The sequence below is a fragment of the Sabethes cyaneus genome, chromosome 3, assembly GCF_943734655.1.
Source record: "Sabethes cyaneus chromosome 3, idSabCyanKW18_F2, whole genome shotgun sequence".
Lineage (NCBI taxonomy): Eukaryota > Metazoa > Arthropoda > Insecta > Diptera > Culicidae > Sabethes > Sabethes cyaneus.
The window spans coordinates 34,462,672-34,479,120 of NC_071355.1; the positions used below are offsets into that span (position 1 = coordinate 34,462,672).

At 44.9% G+C, this 16,449-nt stretch overlaps 1 protein-coding gene across 1 annotated transcript; it reads right to left on the bottom strand.

Annotated features, from left to right (window-relative positions):
* Positions 1 to 8,184: 8,184 nt before the first annotated feature.
* On the bottom strand, positions 8,185 to 11,424 carry LOC128742788 (DNA repair protein complementing XP-C cells homolog). Its single transcript, XM_053839244.1, has 3 exons — positions 11,193 to 11,424; positions 9,240 to 11,136; positions 8,185 to 9,171 (listed from the first exon to the last, which is right to left on the bottom strand). Exons 1-3 carry the CDS (start codon positions 11,333 to 11,335, stop codon positions 8,245 to 8,247), a joined length of 2,967 nt encoding a protein of 988 aa, XP_053695219.1. The 5' UTR covers positions 11,336 to 11,424; the 3' UTR covers positions 8,185 to 8,244.
* Positions 11,425 to 16,449: the final 5,025 nt, after the last annotated feature.

The window sequence follows — 16,449 nt, forward strand, 5'->3', positions numbered from 1 at the left end:
CAGCTGACCGATCTCTTCTGCTACCTCCTGGAAGTCGGGGGCTGGTATTCTGTCGTCTTCTGCACGTGCTCCAAGATCTATTGCCATATCGTCACCTCCATGTTCAGCTACATCGCTGTTAAGGTGCTCGTCATAATACTGCTTCCACCTCTCGATCATCTCACGTTCGTTCGTGAGAAGATTACCGTCTGAGTCTCGACACATATCGGCTTGCGACACATAGCCTTTGCGCGAACGGTTTAGCTTCTCGTAGAACTTCTGTTTATCGTTAGCATGGTGAAGTTCTACCATCGCCTCGTGATCTCATTCTTCCTGTTGGCGTTTTTTCCTCCGGAAGACCGAATTTTTCCTGTTCCGTGCTTGTTTATATTGCTCCACATTCGCCCTCGTACAGTGTTTATCATTATTAATCAACGGGCTCGATTTGGCCCCAATGATTGTCAGGTTAACATAAAAATAGTCAAGTCAAATTGAGTAAGATTCTATCAAACGTATACAAACAGATTTTAAAATAACTGTACCTTCGAGGTTTACCTCTCCCGAAAAAAGCGAGTGAATCTGCCCTGTAGTATCCGTCGTGGCAGATGAAAATCGAATAACGACGATACTTGATTAAAGGCCCGCTGTAGACCGCCGATAGCGCCGTTCATACTGTAGTTAGTGCGACGAGGTGGCAATCTCAACATTGCATTGTTCCGCAACGCTCGTGGTTGAACATTTATGTTAATCTGTCCCAGCAGCGCGGGGCAGTCAATTCTCCCTTGTAAGCTATCCGCGATAAACAGTGCTCTGGAGCTAGCCCGACGAACACGGAGAGGTTCTAGATCGATCAGTTCCCAGGTAACCAATAAGCATTAGTATAAGCAGTAAATCAATTGTTTATTAGCATCCCTGGCGTTTTATACTGCAGGTTGCTGTTTATCAGCCTTTTGACTGCATAACTGATGTAAATTGGCACCCACAATTCTATTTAAATTCTTCTTGTCGGTAACTAGCTGCAAATAAGCGTTGCCTGCACTGTATGAGGGCTAGCAGTAAAGTAGCCGCATATTTTGCCAAAATAGCATTTAAGTAGCATTTAGGGCAACTTAAATGCTTATTGGCTTGCATTTAAATTGCATTGGAAATGCTTATTGGTTACCTGGGTTGACAGCGGCTTTCATAGCTGGGAAGACGGAACTGGTTTCTCCATGGCAATTTTCGCAAAGCGAATCTAAGAAATCGACGCTGAACGGACTCGATTCTTTCAGCGCTGTTGTTGTAGTTAGGGTTCCAAACAGACGAACAGTATTCCAGAACTGACCGCACCAGCGAACAGTATAGCGATTGGAGGCAGTATATGTCAGAAAAATTTTTCGCGATCCCAAAGATAAAGCCTAAGGGCCTTGAGGCTTTAGCGACAACATACGAAATATGATGCTTGTACGTTAACTGCGAATCTAAGATAACGCCAAGTCTTTAATATGCGAAACACGTTCAATTACTGTGCCCTCGAGCGTATAACGAAACAGGATCGGATCTTTCTTACGGGAAAATGTGATTGCTGAGCACTTCTCCGGGTTCACTATCATACAGTTCACGTCGCACCAAGTGGCAAAGGCCTCGAGTTGATTTTGAAGAAAGTGACAGTCGTCAGTCGAGCGGATCCGGATGTACATTTTAAGATCATCTGCATACGAGAGTCGTGGGCCCTTAATGACCAAATTAACGTCGTTGAAATAAAGCAGAAAAATCAGAGGACCTAGATGGCTTCCTTGAGGTATACCTGATGAGGCTGGATAGCTATCGGATCGACAATCTCCAACGGCAACCACCAGCTGTCGATCAGTGAGACGACCGAAACCATTGCAAAAGGTTATCGCTAACACCCAGTCTATGTAGTTTGGCAATTGTGATGGCGTGGTTTGTCTTGTCAAAGGCTGCCGACAGGTCTGTGTACAAAATATCTGTTTGCGCTCGTTGTGCCATACCCTCCGTTATGTATGATGTAAGACACAGCAGATTAGTAGTGGTAGAACGCTGGAACGTGAAGCCATGTTGATCAGCACTTAGATATTGCTTACAGTGGGAAAGCAGAGGTTCCATGACCACCAGCTCGAATAGTTTCGAGACTGCGCTCAACGATGTGATGCCTCGATAGTTGTCGACATCTCGTTTACTTCCTTTTTTTGTGTACAGGGAACATATGTGCAAATTTCCAACACGACGGGAAAATCCCACTGGAAATTGACATTTGAAATAAACGAAGCAACGGTGTCAGTAAGCAGTCTGTGTCTTTTCAGGAATACGGAAGGTAGTCCATCGGGTCCAGGGTTGAAGGACAACTTGAGCATGTTCGCAGCCTTTGAAATCATCTCGACATTGATGTCGATGGCACCCAGCGTTTGACCATATATTGGAACGTTGTTGGCTGCTAAGGCAATACGGTCCGCGCTCAATACCTCGTTGGAGAAAACACTTGCAAACTTCTTGGAAAAGAAACAGCATGTATCCTGAGGAGTGGCAGCATCTTCCCCGTTGTATTCCATTGAAGATGGGAGCCCGGACTCTTTGCGTTGCTCGTTTACGTAATTCCAGAAAGACTTCGGGTGATGCTTCAATCTTCGTTGAATACTGCGTTGATACCGCGAAAAGCATTGGCGACTGACTTGCCTGTATAAATTGTTTATCCTCGTATAGTGGAGTTTTAGTGAAAGCGTACGAAATTTCGTGAATCGTCTTAATGCTGCTCTTTTGTATGACTTCAGCCTGCGTAGCTCATTCGTGTGCCAAGAGGGATGAGATGTACTGCGGAGACTATTTTTCGGTACGTGTCGATCGATAGCATATATCAGGACATGAGTGAAGGTCTGCGCAGAGGCTTCGACGTCGCACAGTGGATCCTCTCCATACAAAAGCTAGACAAAAATAAAAAAGTTGTCCAAAGATGCTGAAAATGCCACCTAAGGGTAATTTTGGGTCGCTGAATCTGATTTTTGCATCTAAAATGTTCTAAAATTATCATATGAACATCTATGGTTGATTAAAAAAATATTAATACTGTAAATCATGTACTTTATTTTTCTGCAAATACCTTTTATGTATTCTTAGTGTTTTGCAACAAACTGAACTACTAAAATTAAAATAAATTGGGCAAGCTCATGTTTCCAATACATAACTGTGTTTCAATTTGAAGTATTATTTCATATTCACGTATGTTTTGAAACAGATTAAAACTGTTTTTTTGGCTATAGTGTTTCTGGCTATCCTTGAAATTTTGAAAGATATTGATGGATAACAAAAGTAATGACCTAATATGGAAGGACATGGACATATGAATCAATATGAATATGGAAGGACCTAATATGGACATATGAATCAGAGAAAGATTTCGTTTGATTTCAGATATTTAAGATGATAAAGAAATAATAAAGAATCAGGCATGGCACAATCATTTTGATTCAATTCACATTCATTTGACAGTACCGTCTGAATCAAGCAGAATCTGCAAAAGTTATGTATGTGGTATTTGTAGAGCTAGTTATAATCTTCAAATTTGCTGAATAAAGCTAGGCTGTATCTTTTGTATTTAAGGTACCATATGGTTGCTACCCCGTTGGTAACCAAATGAGCGTTCACTTGACTATTAACGGGCAGCAGCATTGTAGCACAGTGAATACAAAAGATACAACCCTGCTTTATTCAGCAAAATTGTAGATAATAACTAGCTCTACAAATGCGACATACACAACTTTTTCAAATTTTGCTTAATTGGGACGGTACTGTCAAATGAATATGAATTGAGTCAAAGTGATCGTGCCAACCCTGTTCAGAATTCATCAAATTTGAGACCTTGGCGCAGAACGGCGCAAGATGCCACTATGATTTTTGAAAACTAGACAAAATTTCCTGTAAAATGAAACATGAGCGGTCGATGCACTAGTATGCACTCCTAAGTAGATGGCGTCCTACAGACCGAAACACTGTTTAAAAATCAAATAATAACGTGTATTTCATATTGTAACTTTTATAACAATGATGTTTTGTGAAATCTAAAAATACCATTGGATTTCCAAGAAAATTTCCTATCAAAACACATCTTTGCATGGACTGGTGTTCAATATTTTAAACTAACTAAAACGAATTGAATATCACAGGGTATAAAGTTTTCGCATTGCGAATTTCAACAAATTTCACTGACTTTGGTATCTTCAAAAATTCTACAAGCTTTAGTTTTTACTCGATTTACTTCAAAATTTGGCATATATATATTCAATGATAGTACATTTAAGAAAAAATATGAAAACAATAAAAATCGAAAATCGATTTTGGCATTTTTGTCCGGCCCGGCCCCTCTGTGCGTCGTCGGGATCTAGTGTGTTTGCCCAGTCAATACTAGACAACAAATCATTGATGCTTTGTTGGTCAGCTTTACGGAAATTATATGAGATAGCAGCTGGACATTCATCGAAGTTCTGAAGGAGTTTATCTTCTATACAGACGATCAGAGGAGGATGGTGTGGATTGTGGAACTCTCTTGGTTAACGGACATGGAGCCGCTTGTCAAGAAGATTAATTGCACCGGCATGGATCGTAGAGTTTTCAGAATCAGGGTAGAGGAAACCGCTATGGGCAGGTTTCCACGATATATCTGGCAAATTGAAGTCGCCCAAAATAACTATCTCATCGAGCGGCGTAGCGTTCCTCATAACTGAGTAAACTGACTGGCAATGAGTGTCAATTAGATCGTTGTCCCGGATACGATCAGGTGGGATGTATAAGGCACACAAAAAGAGGAAGCGATCACTCATCTTGATGGCCGTCCAAACCTGTTCTACGCAGTTCCATGAGTCCTTCTCAATTGCTCTTGCTTTCAATCCACGTCGAACAGCTATCAGAGTACCACCGCCAGTGGATTTGCGGCTGTTGCTAGGGTTTCGATCGCAACGGAAAACTTCGTACTCGGATCCAAAGACTTGCCTGGAAATCGTCTGAGAGTTAAGCCACGTTTCGCAAATGACAATGATATCTTAGCAGCAATCCGATACGACTAGACGGTGTTGCAGCATTCTCGCACGTGCTGCATTCTTTTCCTGCACTAATTGCTCGCATTTGCCGTCGAACCAATTGTTTTTTCGGTTCGGATTCATTGTACCTAGTGCCGCTAGAGCAGTATTGCCGATGGCGGTCTGTAGCAAGCAGGTTGATTAGATTGGCCCTTTACTGTATCTTCGTTAAATTAACAAATAAAGCATGGTATACTAGAAATTATGGTTTGTTGGTTACGCGTATGTATTGGTTCCTTGCATACAAGTTAGCCGAGTTTTCCAATTTTACTCTTTCTTAGAGCCTCTCATTCGCGATTCGCTAGATGGAATCTCTAAGCACGAAGGTTGCCGGCAGATTCTTCTTCTAGAAGAGTTCAATAAACTCTAGGGATGAAATAGTTAGATGCATGCAACTAAAGATAAAAAGAGATGTTTGATCGGATTTGTATGATCGCAGAAATTCGCTATAGAATATTCGTTTTCCAACCAAATCTCGTTTGTTCTGAGGAGTTTCCCAATTTCGCTTCGATCATTTTAAACTGATCAGTGAACGAAATCGGAGTGTGTGTCTTGTGCTGTTTCGTGTTAGAAAAGGTTTGTGTCTTAGAGTGAGACACTTAGGATTAGTTAAATTGACTAAGTGTTATTTCATTAATAGGGAATAGATAGCGCAGTTAGGAGAAGTTCTTGCGTGGAGTCTTTGCTAGCCAGTGTGGTGGAAACAAAAGGTAAAGTGAATAGTTTGCTTTTAGGGAATTTGGCTAATACCGTCGAACAGCCGTTCGACGGCTTTTTGTGTTCCATTTTCAAACTCATTCAAGCGCTTGGCGAAAGCTACGGACCACACCGCCAGCAAAGCACATCCCCCCTCCTACCGCACACTTCACGAACGGCTGGTTATAGCACCGCTTCCAGCCGCCGGATTTCGGATCACGCCGCTTGGGAAAGCCGCTGATCAGCCTGGTCGGCTTATGCTGCTGAGCGTTTAGGACGCCATTTTGTTATACGCCAATTTGCAGCTGCCGAACCAGGGTTTATGCGCTTGATGTCCATCGCGCAACAATTTGCTGCTTGGTAACGTCGTTGGATGGAGTAAATTGTGAACGGCCGCCGTAAGTAAAGATCTAAACCCTGCGCAGGTGATATAAACGAAAGTTAAGCCAATCCCCAAACCCGAAAGAAGCTTTAGGGCAGATTCCACCCACGCAATAGAGAAGAGTAGAATGGCTCAAAAACCCTAGGTGTAGTTAAATGTTTGTAAAAGTTTAGAATAAAATGTTCAATCCAGTTTGCGTTTCCCTAAATTAAAGTCTTTATGGAGTGTCATTTGGTGTAATTTAGGTATTCCGAAGGTGTCTCACGAATCGCGTAAATTTTAGAGTTGTGTTTGGTACTCTAAGTGGACTGCTTGGTAATACAGTCCCCGCACTCCGATTTCCTACATTGGCCAGTAATCTGGTTGTTCAGAGTTGGGCCAGTGAGGAAAAAGGTACGAGTCGGTGTGTGGATTGAGGATTTCGGATAGCGAGTTTCTGTGGTCAGGCTTCTTGAAAACGCGTAGAGTGAGCACCTTTGGTTGCATGCGTCCGCCTTTTTGTCCCCTTAGTTGTTGAACTGACCCGCTCTGAGGCGGAGTTTCTGGCCGGGCAAGCCTTCACTTGGCAAGTGGCCCTCTAACGAGGTGGCGCTTAAGTCACTTGCCTAGAGATTCTGGGGAACGGATCGCGGACTGAGTTGGTCGTACTTCTGCAGGCTACAGGTCTTAATGCCTTTTCAACCATCTTCAACAGTTGCTGCGCCAAGTTGCTCTCCCATTGGTAGCCGTGGTGGGCAACTCCGGTGTCTCGTAGCTGCTCGATGTTGGGTCGCGGTGCACGACTTCGACGCGTGTTATACACCGTCGACAGTTTTGAGCGCATGCATCAATTAGAATCGATTAGAGTCGATTAGAATATGGTCAATTTGGTTTTCTATTCGTTGGTCTGGTGATCTCGCGTTCATGTCACCGATGACGATTTTCACGTCCCGTCGCGGACAGCCATCATACACCTGCTCCAGCTGCGTGTAGAACGCCTCTTTCTCGACATCGGCTCTCCCTTCTTGAGGGCAGTGCACATTGGATTAATGACACTGTAATTGAAGAAACGGCCCTTAATCCTCAACTTGCACATCCTTGCGTTGATCGGTTGCCAAACAATCACACACTGGCGCATCGTTCCCAGTACTATAAAGCCGGCTCCCAGCTCGCTGGTGGTGCCACAGCTCTGGTAGAAAGCAGCCGCTCGATGACAGCTTTTCCGTACCTTCTGTCCTGTCCAGCAAAGTTACTGCAGTGCTACGACTTCGAAGTTTCGGGGATGCAGTTCATCATAGATTATCCTACCGCAACCCGGGGAAGCCGAGCGATTTGCAATTCCATGTCCCGAGTTTCCTATCGTAGTCCTTATTTCGTCGCGTAGGGCGACGCCGATTGTTCCGATCCCTATTTTCTTCTTCGTTGTTGGTAACTTTTTGTTTTCCAGAGCGGCTTATTGGGCCTGCCCCTAACTCCCTGTCTCGCCGGAGAACCATCGTGCACAACACTGTTTAGAGTCCCTGTTGTCTCGAGGACGAGTATAATAATCAACCATGGAGAACATACGCTGTTTGAGCCGCACCCCCTTGGTGAACAGACGCTCGTGTTTGACGAAGCATTTCCTCTATCACCATGTTATGGTTACCGCGCCAGTATTCGCGTCGCACCTCCTCACTTCGCTATTATCAGATTGACAACATTGCCCAGGCTAAGCCGCATTTGGTATCATATGACTCGTGAAGGCGTAAGGCGGGAGCTTGTGAGGACCAGAGCTGTGTTTGACGCTCCTTCCAGGTTGTCAACTCACCATTTGAAGCCCATGCAGCGATGCAGACGCTCATTAATTGAGATTCCGCTGTTCTGCCTTGCAGTGGAATTATCGCCGAGAGCCGCTCGCGAAATGGGAACAGGTGCTCAAAATTGGCAAGACTATTCTTCGTTCCAACAACTCAATGATTTGCATGAATGCCGCCCCGTTCGGTTCCATCTCACAAACAAAAACTTGTTACAAGTTCGAATAGTACAAAGGTTCTATTTAATAGAATTTATTTTGAGTATACACATATTTACGATATTTTTCCTAACGCTAAGCAGCTGCCTATAAAAACAATAATTTAACACAAACCTTTTTGCATCACATTGCTAGAAATTATCGAAATTGTATCGATCCTTCAGTTTCTTCCTTATAAGCAACCCAACGATAAGCCGCTTCCAATTGCCATACACTCGCTTCCTGCACTTTTCGTCCTGTTTCCGCTCTAACTCGACCTGCTCCTGGTACCACTCGTCGATCACTTGATCGCGAAACTCCTCGCAAACGACGTACCCATCGTACACGGCCTGACAGCCACCGTTTCGGAACTCGAACCCGGTGATTGCGGAGGCACAATCCACCCGTATCCGTTTGCAAACTTTGTTCAAACCCGGCAGCTGCAGATGGACGGTTCCTTTCGGCAGCATGCACGGTCTGAACAGTTCCACATTTCCGTAGGCGCTTCGTGGAACCACGCCACCCTGCGCCACTGGTGGCTCATAATCCTGAACTTGCCACGCGCCAAACAGTTCCGTTTGACCACCGCTAATCGAAGTTCCTGTATACCGATCCAGTCGGGCTTTGGCTTTAACCACTTTGTACGGCTCTTCGAACAGTTTAACCGTTTTAGCCTGTCGTAGCCACCCTTCCCGTGATAGTAACGCGTGCACGCAATCTCTCGGATAGATAGGTTCGCCCTTGATGTGGCTCAATACGACAGCATCTCGCGGATAGATGGCTTCATGTCGCAGTAAATGCCGTTCCAATGCAAATCGTGGATGATTTTTATACTCGGCTATCTGCACGGGAAACGGACGTTTATTGAGCAACTTGTCGAACTTCAAATCCTCGCTGCGATCGCGACGCGATGTACGGCGAATTCGATATGGGCTGAGAGCCGTTGCCAGCCAGGCGTCATCCACTCGGAGCTTAGTTTTCTTGCTACCCAAACGAGATATGTAACGAGGCGAAACGTCTTTGATCGTACCATCGTTGTTCCATGCTAGTACGTACGTAATTGGCTGCGAGGCGGCGTTCTGTTCAATTAAACGTTTAAGTTAATACTTCAATTAACGTCAATGAGTAATCTGGAATCGATACTTACAACCACCTCTTCCAAACGGTGCACCCTCCCAGAAAGCACATCGATCGTAATCCACTTGTCCTCATTATCGCAGTAGACTTCCACCCACATATCCACTCCCGGTCGGTTCTGTCGAGCTTTTCTAAGACCCGTTGCTTTGGTGTTCCGAATCTCAACGTACTGCTGATCTTCATCGGATGTACACTGGCTAACCCTCAGTTGTTTAGACGCACGATATGCTGCCAATATACTCTCTCTACGTCGTCGAACCACTTCATCTAAATCTCCGGAAAAAGCAGGCTCCTCAGCTTTCTTCTGTCGTTTAGTTTTTAAGTTTTGCTTCACGTCCAGGAAAGATTCCTGCATTAATTTCAGCCTGTTGCTGCTTTTGGAAGGTCCCGCTTTAACAATATCATCGCTTCCGTCGAATTGAGGAATCGCAGCCATCACACGCTCGAGACGCCCCCTCCGGCCCGCTTTCCTGCGCATTTCAGCCGAACTTTTTTCGACTAAATTAGCAAGCTTTTCCTTCACTTTAAAAATTGTACTATGCCTGGGTGCTCGATGAAACTCCAGCAACAATCGACGGTCTGCTTCCATATCTTGCGGATTTTGCGACGTCATTCGGTACAAATCATTAGGTGACACCTGCTTCGATGGAACCACTAAGGACATTACCAGCCGGCTGTGGATGCTCAACGCGCGCAACATTAACAGAAACAGCAAAATGTAGTCTCTCTTCGAGAAGGCTGCTTTTCTCAGGATCTGATATTTAAGCATAGCCGCCAGCGGCGGACAGTTCGTCTTACTAGATCGGAAATGCCATTCGCTATTTCTTAATCTCACCGCTTTTCTGAAGTATCGCGTAATTTGCTCAAAGTAGAGTAAATTGGTAAGACCTTTCGGTCGGCAGTTAGTCGATGGCAGCAGTCGTTTTGCAATTTGTTCAAGCAAATCACTCTGGCTAAGAGTTTTGTTCAAAAACACTCCATGTCCGATCGAACAGAGTACGGATACTTTGTGCAGGTATATTTGATTTTGGCGCTTCTCACGATTCATTAGTCGTTTGATGGCAGTCAGCAGGTCTATCTTTTTCTTTTGGGGTTTCCTGTGTTCAACCAGTTCGGATTTGATAGTAAATTCCACCACCTTATGCTGCTCCTGTGTTTGTTTCTCATCAACAGAAACGAAACCGTTTTTGGATTCCAAAATGTCTTTTTTAATCTTATTTTTCTCTCCAACCAGCAAGAGATTTGAAACATTCGACTGATCTAGCTTTGGTTGCTCCAACTGATTATCGGCCGAATTTTTCATTTTCACGGTATTCATCAAATTACATCCAGCTTCATTTATTTGCCGGATAAGTTTCTGATTGATATCCAGGCTAATCTCATCCAACTTTTTAACGCTACTGAGTGGTTCCTCATCGTCAGACTGATCCGAACCCAGTCCAGCATTACAATCAAACTCCACTTTTGCTTCCCCGGCAGTTTTGACTGGGTTGAAAAATTCCGAATCCAGATCCAAATCATCTGGATCCATCAAATAATCATCCCCGCTGCTGTCGTCTTCCTCTGGTTTCCGTTTAACTGCCTTTTGCTCAGATGTCGTAATACTTTTGGATGGACCAGCTGCTAGATCCGGCCGGTACTTACGATAAAGTTCCTCCACAGTAAATGTAGTCAATTTAATTGGCCCCTTTGGACTCGAGCTAGACTTGCGAACACGCCGTTTAGCGGGACGTTTCTTAGGTGGTTCTTCCCCCGACGAAGACTCGTACTCCGTTGACTCGTCTTGTACTTCGGTGTCAGGTTTCGCCTCTGTCTCGCAATCGGAAAGTACTTTTCCCAAACGGCTGGCTATTCTCCTTGATGCTCGTGTTGGTTTCCGCGCTGCTGGTTTCGAAATACCTTTGCCACTGCAAGAAACACCATTTTCGAAATAGGCTTTTGCAATATTTTGGTATTACCTTACCGGCTTAATCCTTTCTTTTGGTTTACTGTTGGTTTTGCATCCTTTGCTGACGGAGCACGATCCTTCAGTGGACTCCATTCGTCTTCGCTGGCAGAAAATTCTGGCGGCGATTCCTCCAATTCTTCACTGTCCATCATGCCCATCCAATATTGTACGCGACTTACTTGCAATTCGTGAAAGGTTTGATACTCACTGCCAGTAACATCCTCTTCCGCCTAAACATGGATTTTCATGAATAGCCCAATTAAGCGGAGCGCTTCGGCCAGCTTAGCTCGGCGCTTCGTCAACAAACGAAACAAACCATTAGGGATGGGAAAACTATCATTAATTACTGATAGTTATCAGTAAGCGATAATATCACTAAATATCAGTAAGGTTTCTCAGTTATTGATGCTTACTGATACAGTTATGTCGTCCCGTTAGAAAAATCAGTTAGATTAAAAAGTTAATGGTCGGTAGTTGCGTACCATAGACGAGAGTGACACAATATGTCGTCGTTGTTTCAAGCAGTCGTCTCTATTCAACTCGATCTTGGGCCATTCGTCGCAAATTTCCCAGTCGTCTCAAAAGTCAAAAGTCATAAATCACTTTCGACTAGTTCAAGCAATCTTGCATGTTGAGCTTTCGTGTTTCTAGTGCCGGTGGGGTTGTTCAAAAGAACTGTTGTCGTTGCTCTGTCGTCCGGCATCCTTACGACGTGCACGGCCCACCGCAGCCTACCGACTTTCGTCAGATGTATATGGAAGTCTCTGGGATTCTCAAGCAGTGAAAGTATTTCGTTATTCATATACTTCTAACCTTGATGAAAATCATGCATCTCCTTTCGATACCCGCTGGTCAAAACACCACCTTACGAGTGATGTTGAACAGCATACTGGATAAGCTGTCACCTTGTCCCAACCCGCGCCGCTTGTTGAAGGGACTCGAGTGTGTCCCCGAGACGTGCGAAACACATCACTCGTTCCAATGTAGCTCTGATTAGTCACGTCAGTTTATCCGGAAAACCGGTTTCGTGCATCATGTGCCATAGCTGGTCTCGATGCTATGTGAAGTAGTAGAGGTGTGGAACAACGTACCGTTTGATTGTGTTAGCAGCGCAAATAATGTAAACAGCAAGGGTGACGTCAATCTCGCCCTATTCTTCTACGGGCATAAAAAAGCATAAACATTGTGCCGTACAACGATGACACTAATACACCTATACTTTTCAGCATATTACGAACACAAACATGCCGCGTTTGCCGTACCTAAGTAATAGTGTACATAGGTCTCGATGGACTGTATCGTATGTTGCTTTGAAATTAATAAAGATGTGATCCGAGGACACGATGGACGATGTACCCTCAATATTTCTGCAAGATCTGTCGGATGGTAAAAATTTGGTCGGTAGAAGCGCGAGCCCCCATATAGTCCACCTGATAAATTACAATGTAAAATTACAATGAATAACGCAGTTATTACAATTTCCTATTTTTTTGCTACAATGCCGTGATGGGTGAAATTACTGATATTTACTGATAGTTATCAGTGACGTACTGAAACTACTGATAGTTATCAGTAACGATTTTTAATGATAGTTCCCATCCCTACAAACCATCCCAAAGCGAATGCGGCAAAAGCAAAACTTAAATGACTTTTCTGTGCCCTTCAGGATCGTTAAGGTACCATTACACTGTTTGTTGAAGTTGCAAATATTTGCATGAGAAAAATTTGGTCGAATAAGTGAGTTTGTCAAACCTATTTGTAGCACCCATTACACTGTGCGCTATGTTTGTCAAGGGTGTTTGGCAAATGTTTGCATCGAAGCGTCACTTAAGCGTTACGAAGCAAATATAGGCCAAATAGAAACAAACTTATTTTTTGGGTCATTACACTGTTTGTCGGACAATGTCAAAGGAAGGAAAACTGCAAATATGATGCCATGTATCCTTTATTTGGCTAGATTTGCAGATGCTTGATTTTGAGCACTGCAAAGAAACACAAACAAACGTAGCTTTGGCGTGACATTTCATTTCTTTTTTTTGACGTAGGACTACGTCTTTGTGGAAAGTAGCTGCTTTAGGGGGTAATTTCAAAAAATCAAAAATATGTGAGCGACATGAAAAAATAATAGGATTTAGGTAATAAATAGGTGACTCCATGTCCATGTCCTTGGGAAGATAATCCGGCCAGAAGATCGAAGGACCCTCGAGTTGCTTTAACAGAGGAAGCAGACGCTTCTGTAGACACTCCTTGAAGTACATCTGCCCGTTTACAGTCCCGGTAGTCACAAACGGCGCATTCTGTTTGCCACATGAGCAGATCGCTTGCCGAATCATATATTACTTGGCAAACTTTAAAAGTTTTTGCATTCTTCGGAACATAAAGCTTGTGCTGAGCGGTGAAGTACAGTAGCCCAGGAAACTGCCGAAAGTCCGCCTTGACGTTAGTCTCATCATCCATGATGAGAGAGTTGAGAATTTTCCAGGTGCTTGCGCAAAATAAATCCGCGGCGTTTTTCGGGTGACGTTATTTTTCCAGTTTGCTAGAAATTGACCGCGATAAAAATATAGTGTAAACAATACGAGCGCGAGGTGGTCGACAGGTGGAACCAGTTTTTCAATGAACTCCTCAATGGCAAAGGTGCAGAAGGAGGCTGAATGGAAGTTAACCTGGGAGTGCCAATGGAAGATAGTATTGCCCCAGCACCTGATCTTCAAGAAGTCAAACGAAAAAACGGGTTGCTGTAGACCAAGAAAGCCGCTGGTAAAGATCGTCTACCGGAAGAGCTTCATAAATATGGCCGAGAAACGCTGGCAGCGACTCTACCCTGGATTATTTCCAAGATTTGGGAGGATGAGAATCTACCGCGCATCTCTACGGCGAACCCAGTATTCAGAAAGTGATTAAAGCTAAAGCTGATACGTTAGGTAGGACATGTTGCTAGAATGCCGGACAAGTATCCTGCAAAAATGGTCTTAGCATCGAATGCGTTAGGAACAAGTTGAAGAGGGGCATCGCGAGCGAGGTGGTAAGATCAGGTAGAGCGCGCTCTAGCGAGCACTGGGTGCCCGCGGAACTGAAGAGCAGCTGCCATGGACCGAAATAGATGGAGGAATTATACTGTGCAGGCCTTGTCAGGTTGGTAAATGGTTGGATAACGCGTAAAACAGATCCCATTGTGGTCCCTAGCCTCTTATCTAGCAACTCCTACCTCCTCGTGGTACCAGCTGGAATACTAGCAACCTTAGCGGAGATCGGGTAACCAACCCCGGTGGAAACTAAGGTCGTATATCAACAGGGAAGGAGGCACAGTGTGTCTCGACACTGCAAGATGGCAGCCCCATCACGAGACTCGGTAGCGCAAGCCCTAGTACGGCTACCTATCTAAACCAAAAAAACTTACAACAAGAGTCAAGAAATATTTTCTCGGAATATTCGGCATGGACCAAGGCGACGAAAAAAGGACATGGAATGGAGACTTGGTACCTGGAACTGCAGATCGCTAAATTTCGTTGGTGGCGACAGGGTGCTGCTCGATCAGCTGGAACCACCACATCGACATCTCTATATCGAGCTGCAGTAAACGTCAGCGACAGCATGTCCTGGGCTCAAAATTTTGACAGCGGGCCCAAATCAGACTGTTGGCAGTTGAGTGAAACGAAGTGCTGACATGCTATCTCATTTTTGCACACACGAGATGTTGGCAGCGAAAACATGGTTGCCTGCCGATGGGTTGGCTGGAACCCCGAAAGTTTGGCATCGTGGCACTGCAGGAGATCTGTCGCAAAGGCGAGAAGGTGTGGCGGCAGAGCCCGATTTTTCCAGAGTGGTGGAGCGACCAACGAGCTGGGAACGGGCTTCGTAGTGTTGGGCAAAATGCAGGATCGCGTAATGGACTGGAAATCGATCAATGAGAGGATGTGGGTGTTGAGGATAAAAGGCCGTTTCTTCAACTACACCATCATGCACGTGCTCACGACGGGACATCAAGATCGTCCTCGGGGATATGAACGCCCAAATCGGCAGGGAAGCAATGTATAGACCCATGATCGGGCCCCATAGCCTGCACACCGACACGAACGATAACGGCCAGCGATGCATCAATTTTGCGGCTTCCCGAGGCTTGGGGATCAAAAGCACCTTCTTTCCTCACAAAGATATCCACAAGGCCACCTGGAGATCATCTGACCAACGAACCTCGAACCAAATCGACCATATTCTCATCGAGGGCCGGTTTTTCTCGAACATCACCAACGTGATGGTTTATACCTCGCGACAAAGTCGCCCTCCTCGACTAAACATTCGGCAATTAGTCAACCCGCGAACTGCCAAAAACTACGCGCGCGTACTGGATGAAGCTCTGCCTTCCTCTGTGGAGCTAGATGCTTCGACCCTCGAAAACGAATGGAGTAGGATACGCTCGGCCGTTAACGAGGCCGCAACGAAACGCACCTCGAGTGCACGAAATGATTGGTTTGACGGGGAATGCCAAGAAGCGATAGAGAGGAAAAAAAGAACTTGGGAAAATTATCTGAGCATATCCACGAGAGAGAATTTGGCAAAGTATCGACAAGCGAGGAATGAGTTGACCACGATCCTGAGAAGGAAAAAGCGCCAGAAGGAGGACAGAGATCGTGAGGAGCTTGAACAACTATTCCGGATTAATGATACCCGCAAGTTTAACGAGAAAGTGAACCAAACTCATAAGGCCCACACACTAAATCCTGACATGTGTAGGGACGAGGAAGGGGATCTAATCACAAACGAGCGCGAGATGGTCGACAGGCGGAAGCAGTTCTTCGATGAACACCTCAATGGCGATATAGTACGCAATGGAAGTTAACCTCGGAGTACCTACAAACGACAACAGTGTACTGGCTCCCGATCTCGAAGAGATCCGACGAGACATCGGTCTGCTGAAGAATAATAGAGCCGCCGGAAAGGACCAACTCCCGGCAGAACTCTTCAAAAATGGCCAAGAACCGCTAGTAACGGCACTTCACTGGCTGATTTCAAGAAGAGAAACTACCTGAGGAGTGGATGGAAGGCTCATCTACAAAAAGGGCGACCGGCTAGACTGCTGTAACTACCGCGGCATTACGCTGGTCAACGCCGCCTACAAGGTGCTCTCCCAGATTTTGTTACGTCGTCTATCCCCAATAGCAAGAGAATTCGTAGGGCAGTATCAGGCAGGCTTTATGGGGGCCCGTGCTACTACAGATCAAATTTTTACTCTCCGACAAATCCTTCAGAAATGTCGAGAGTACAACGTTTT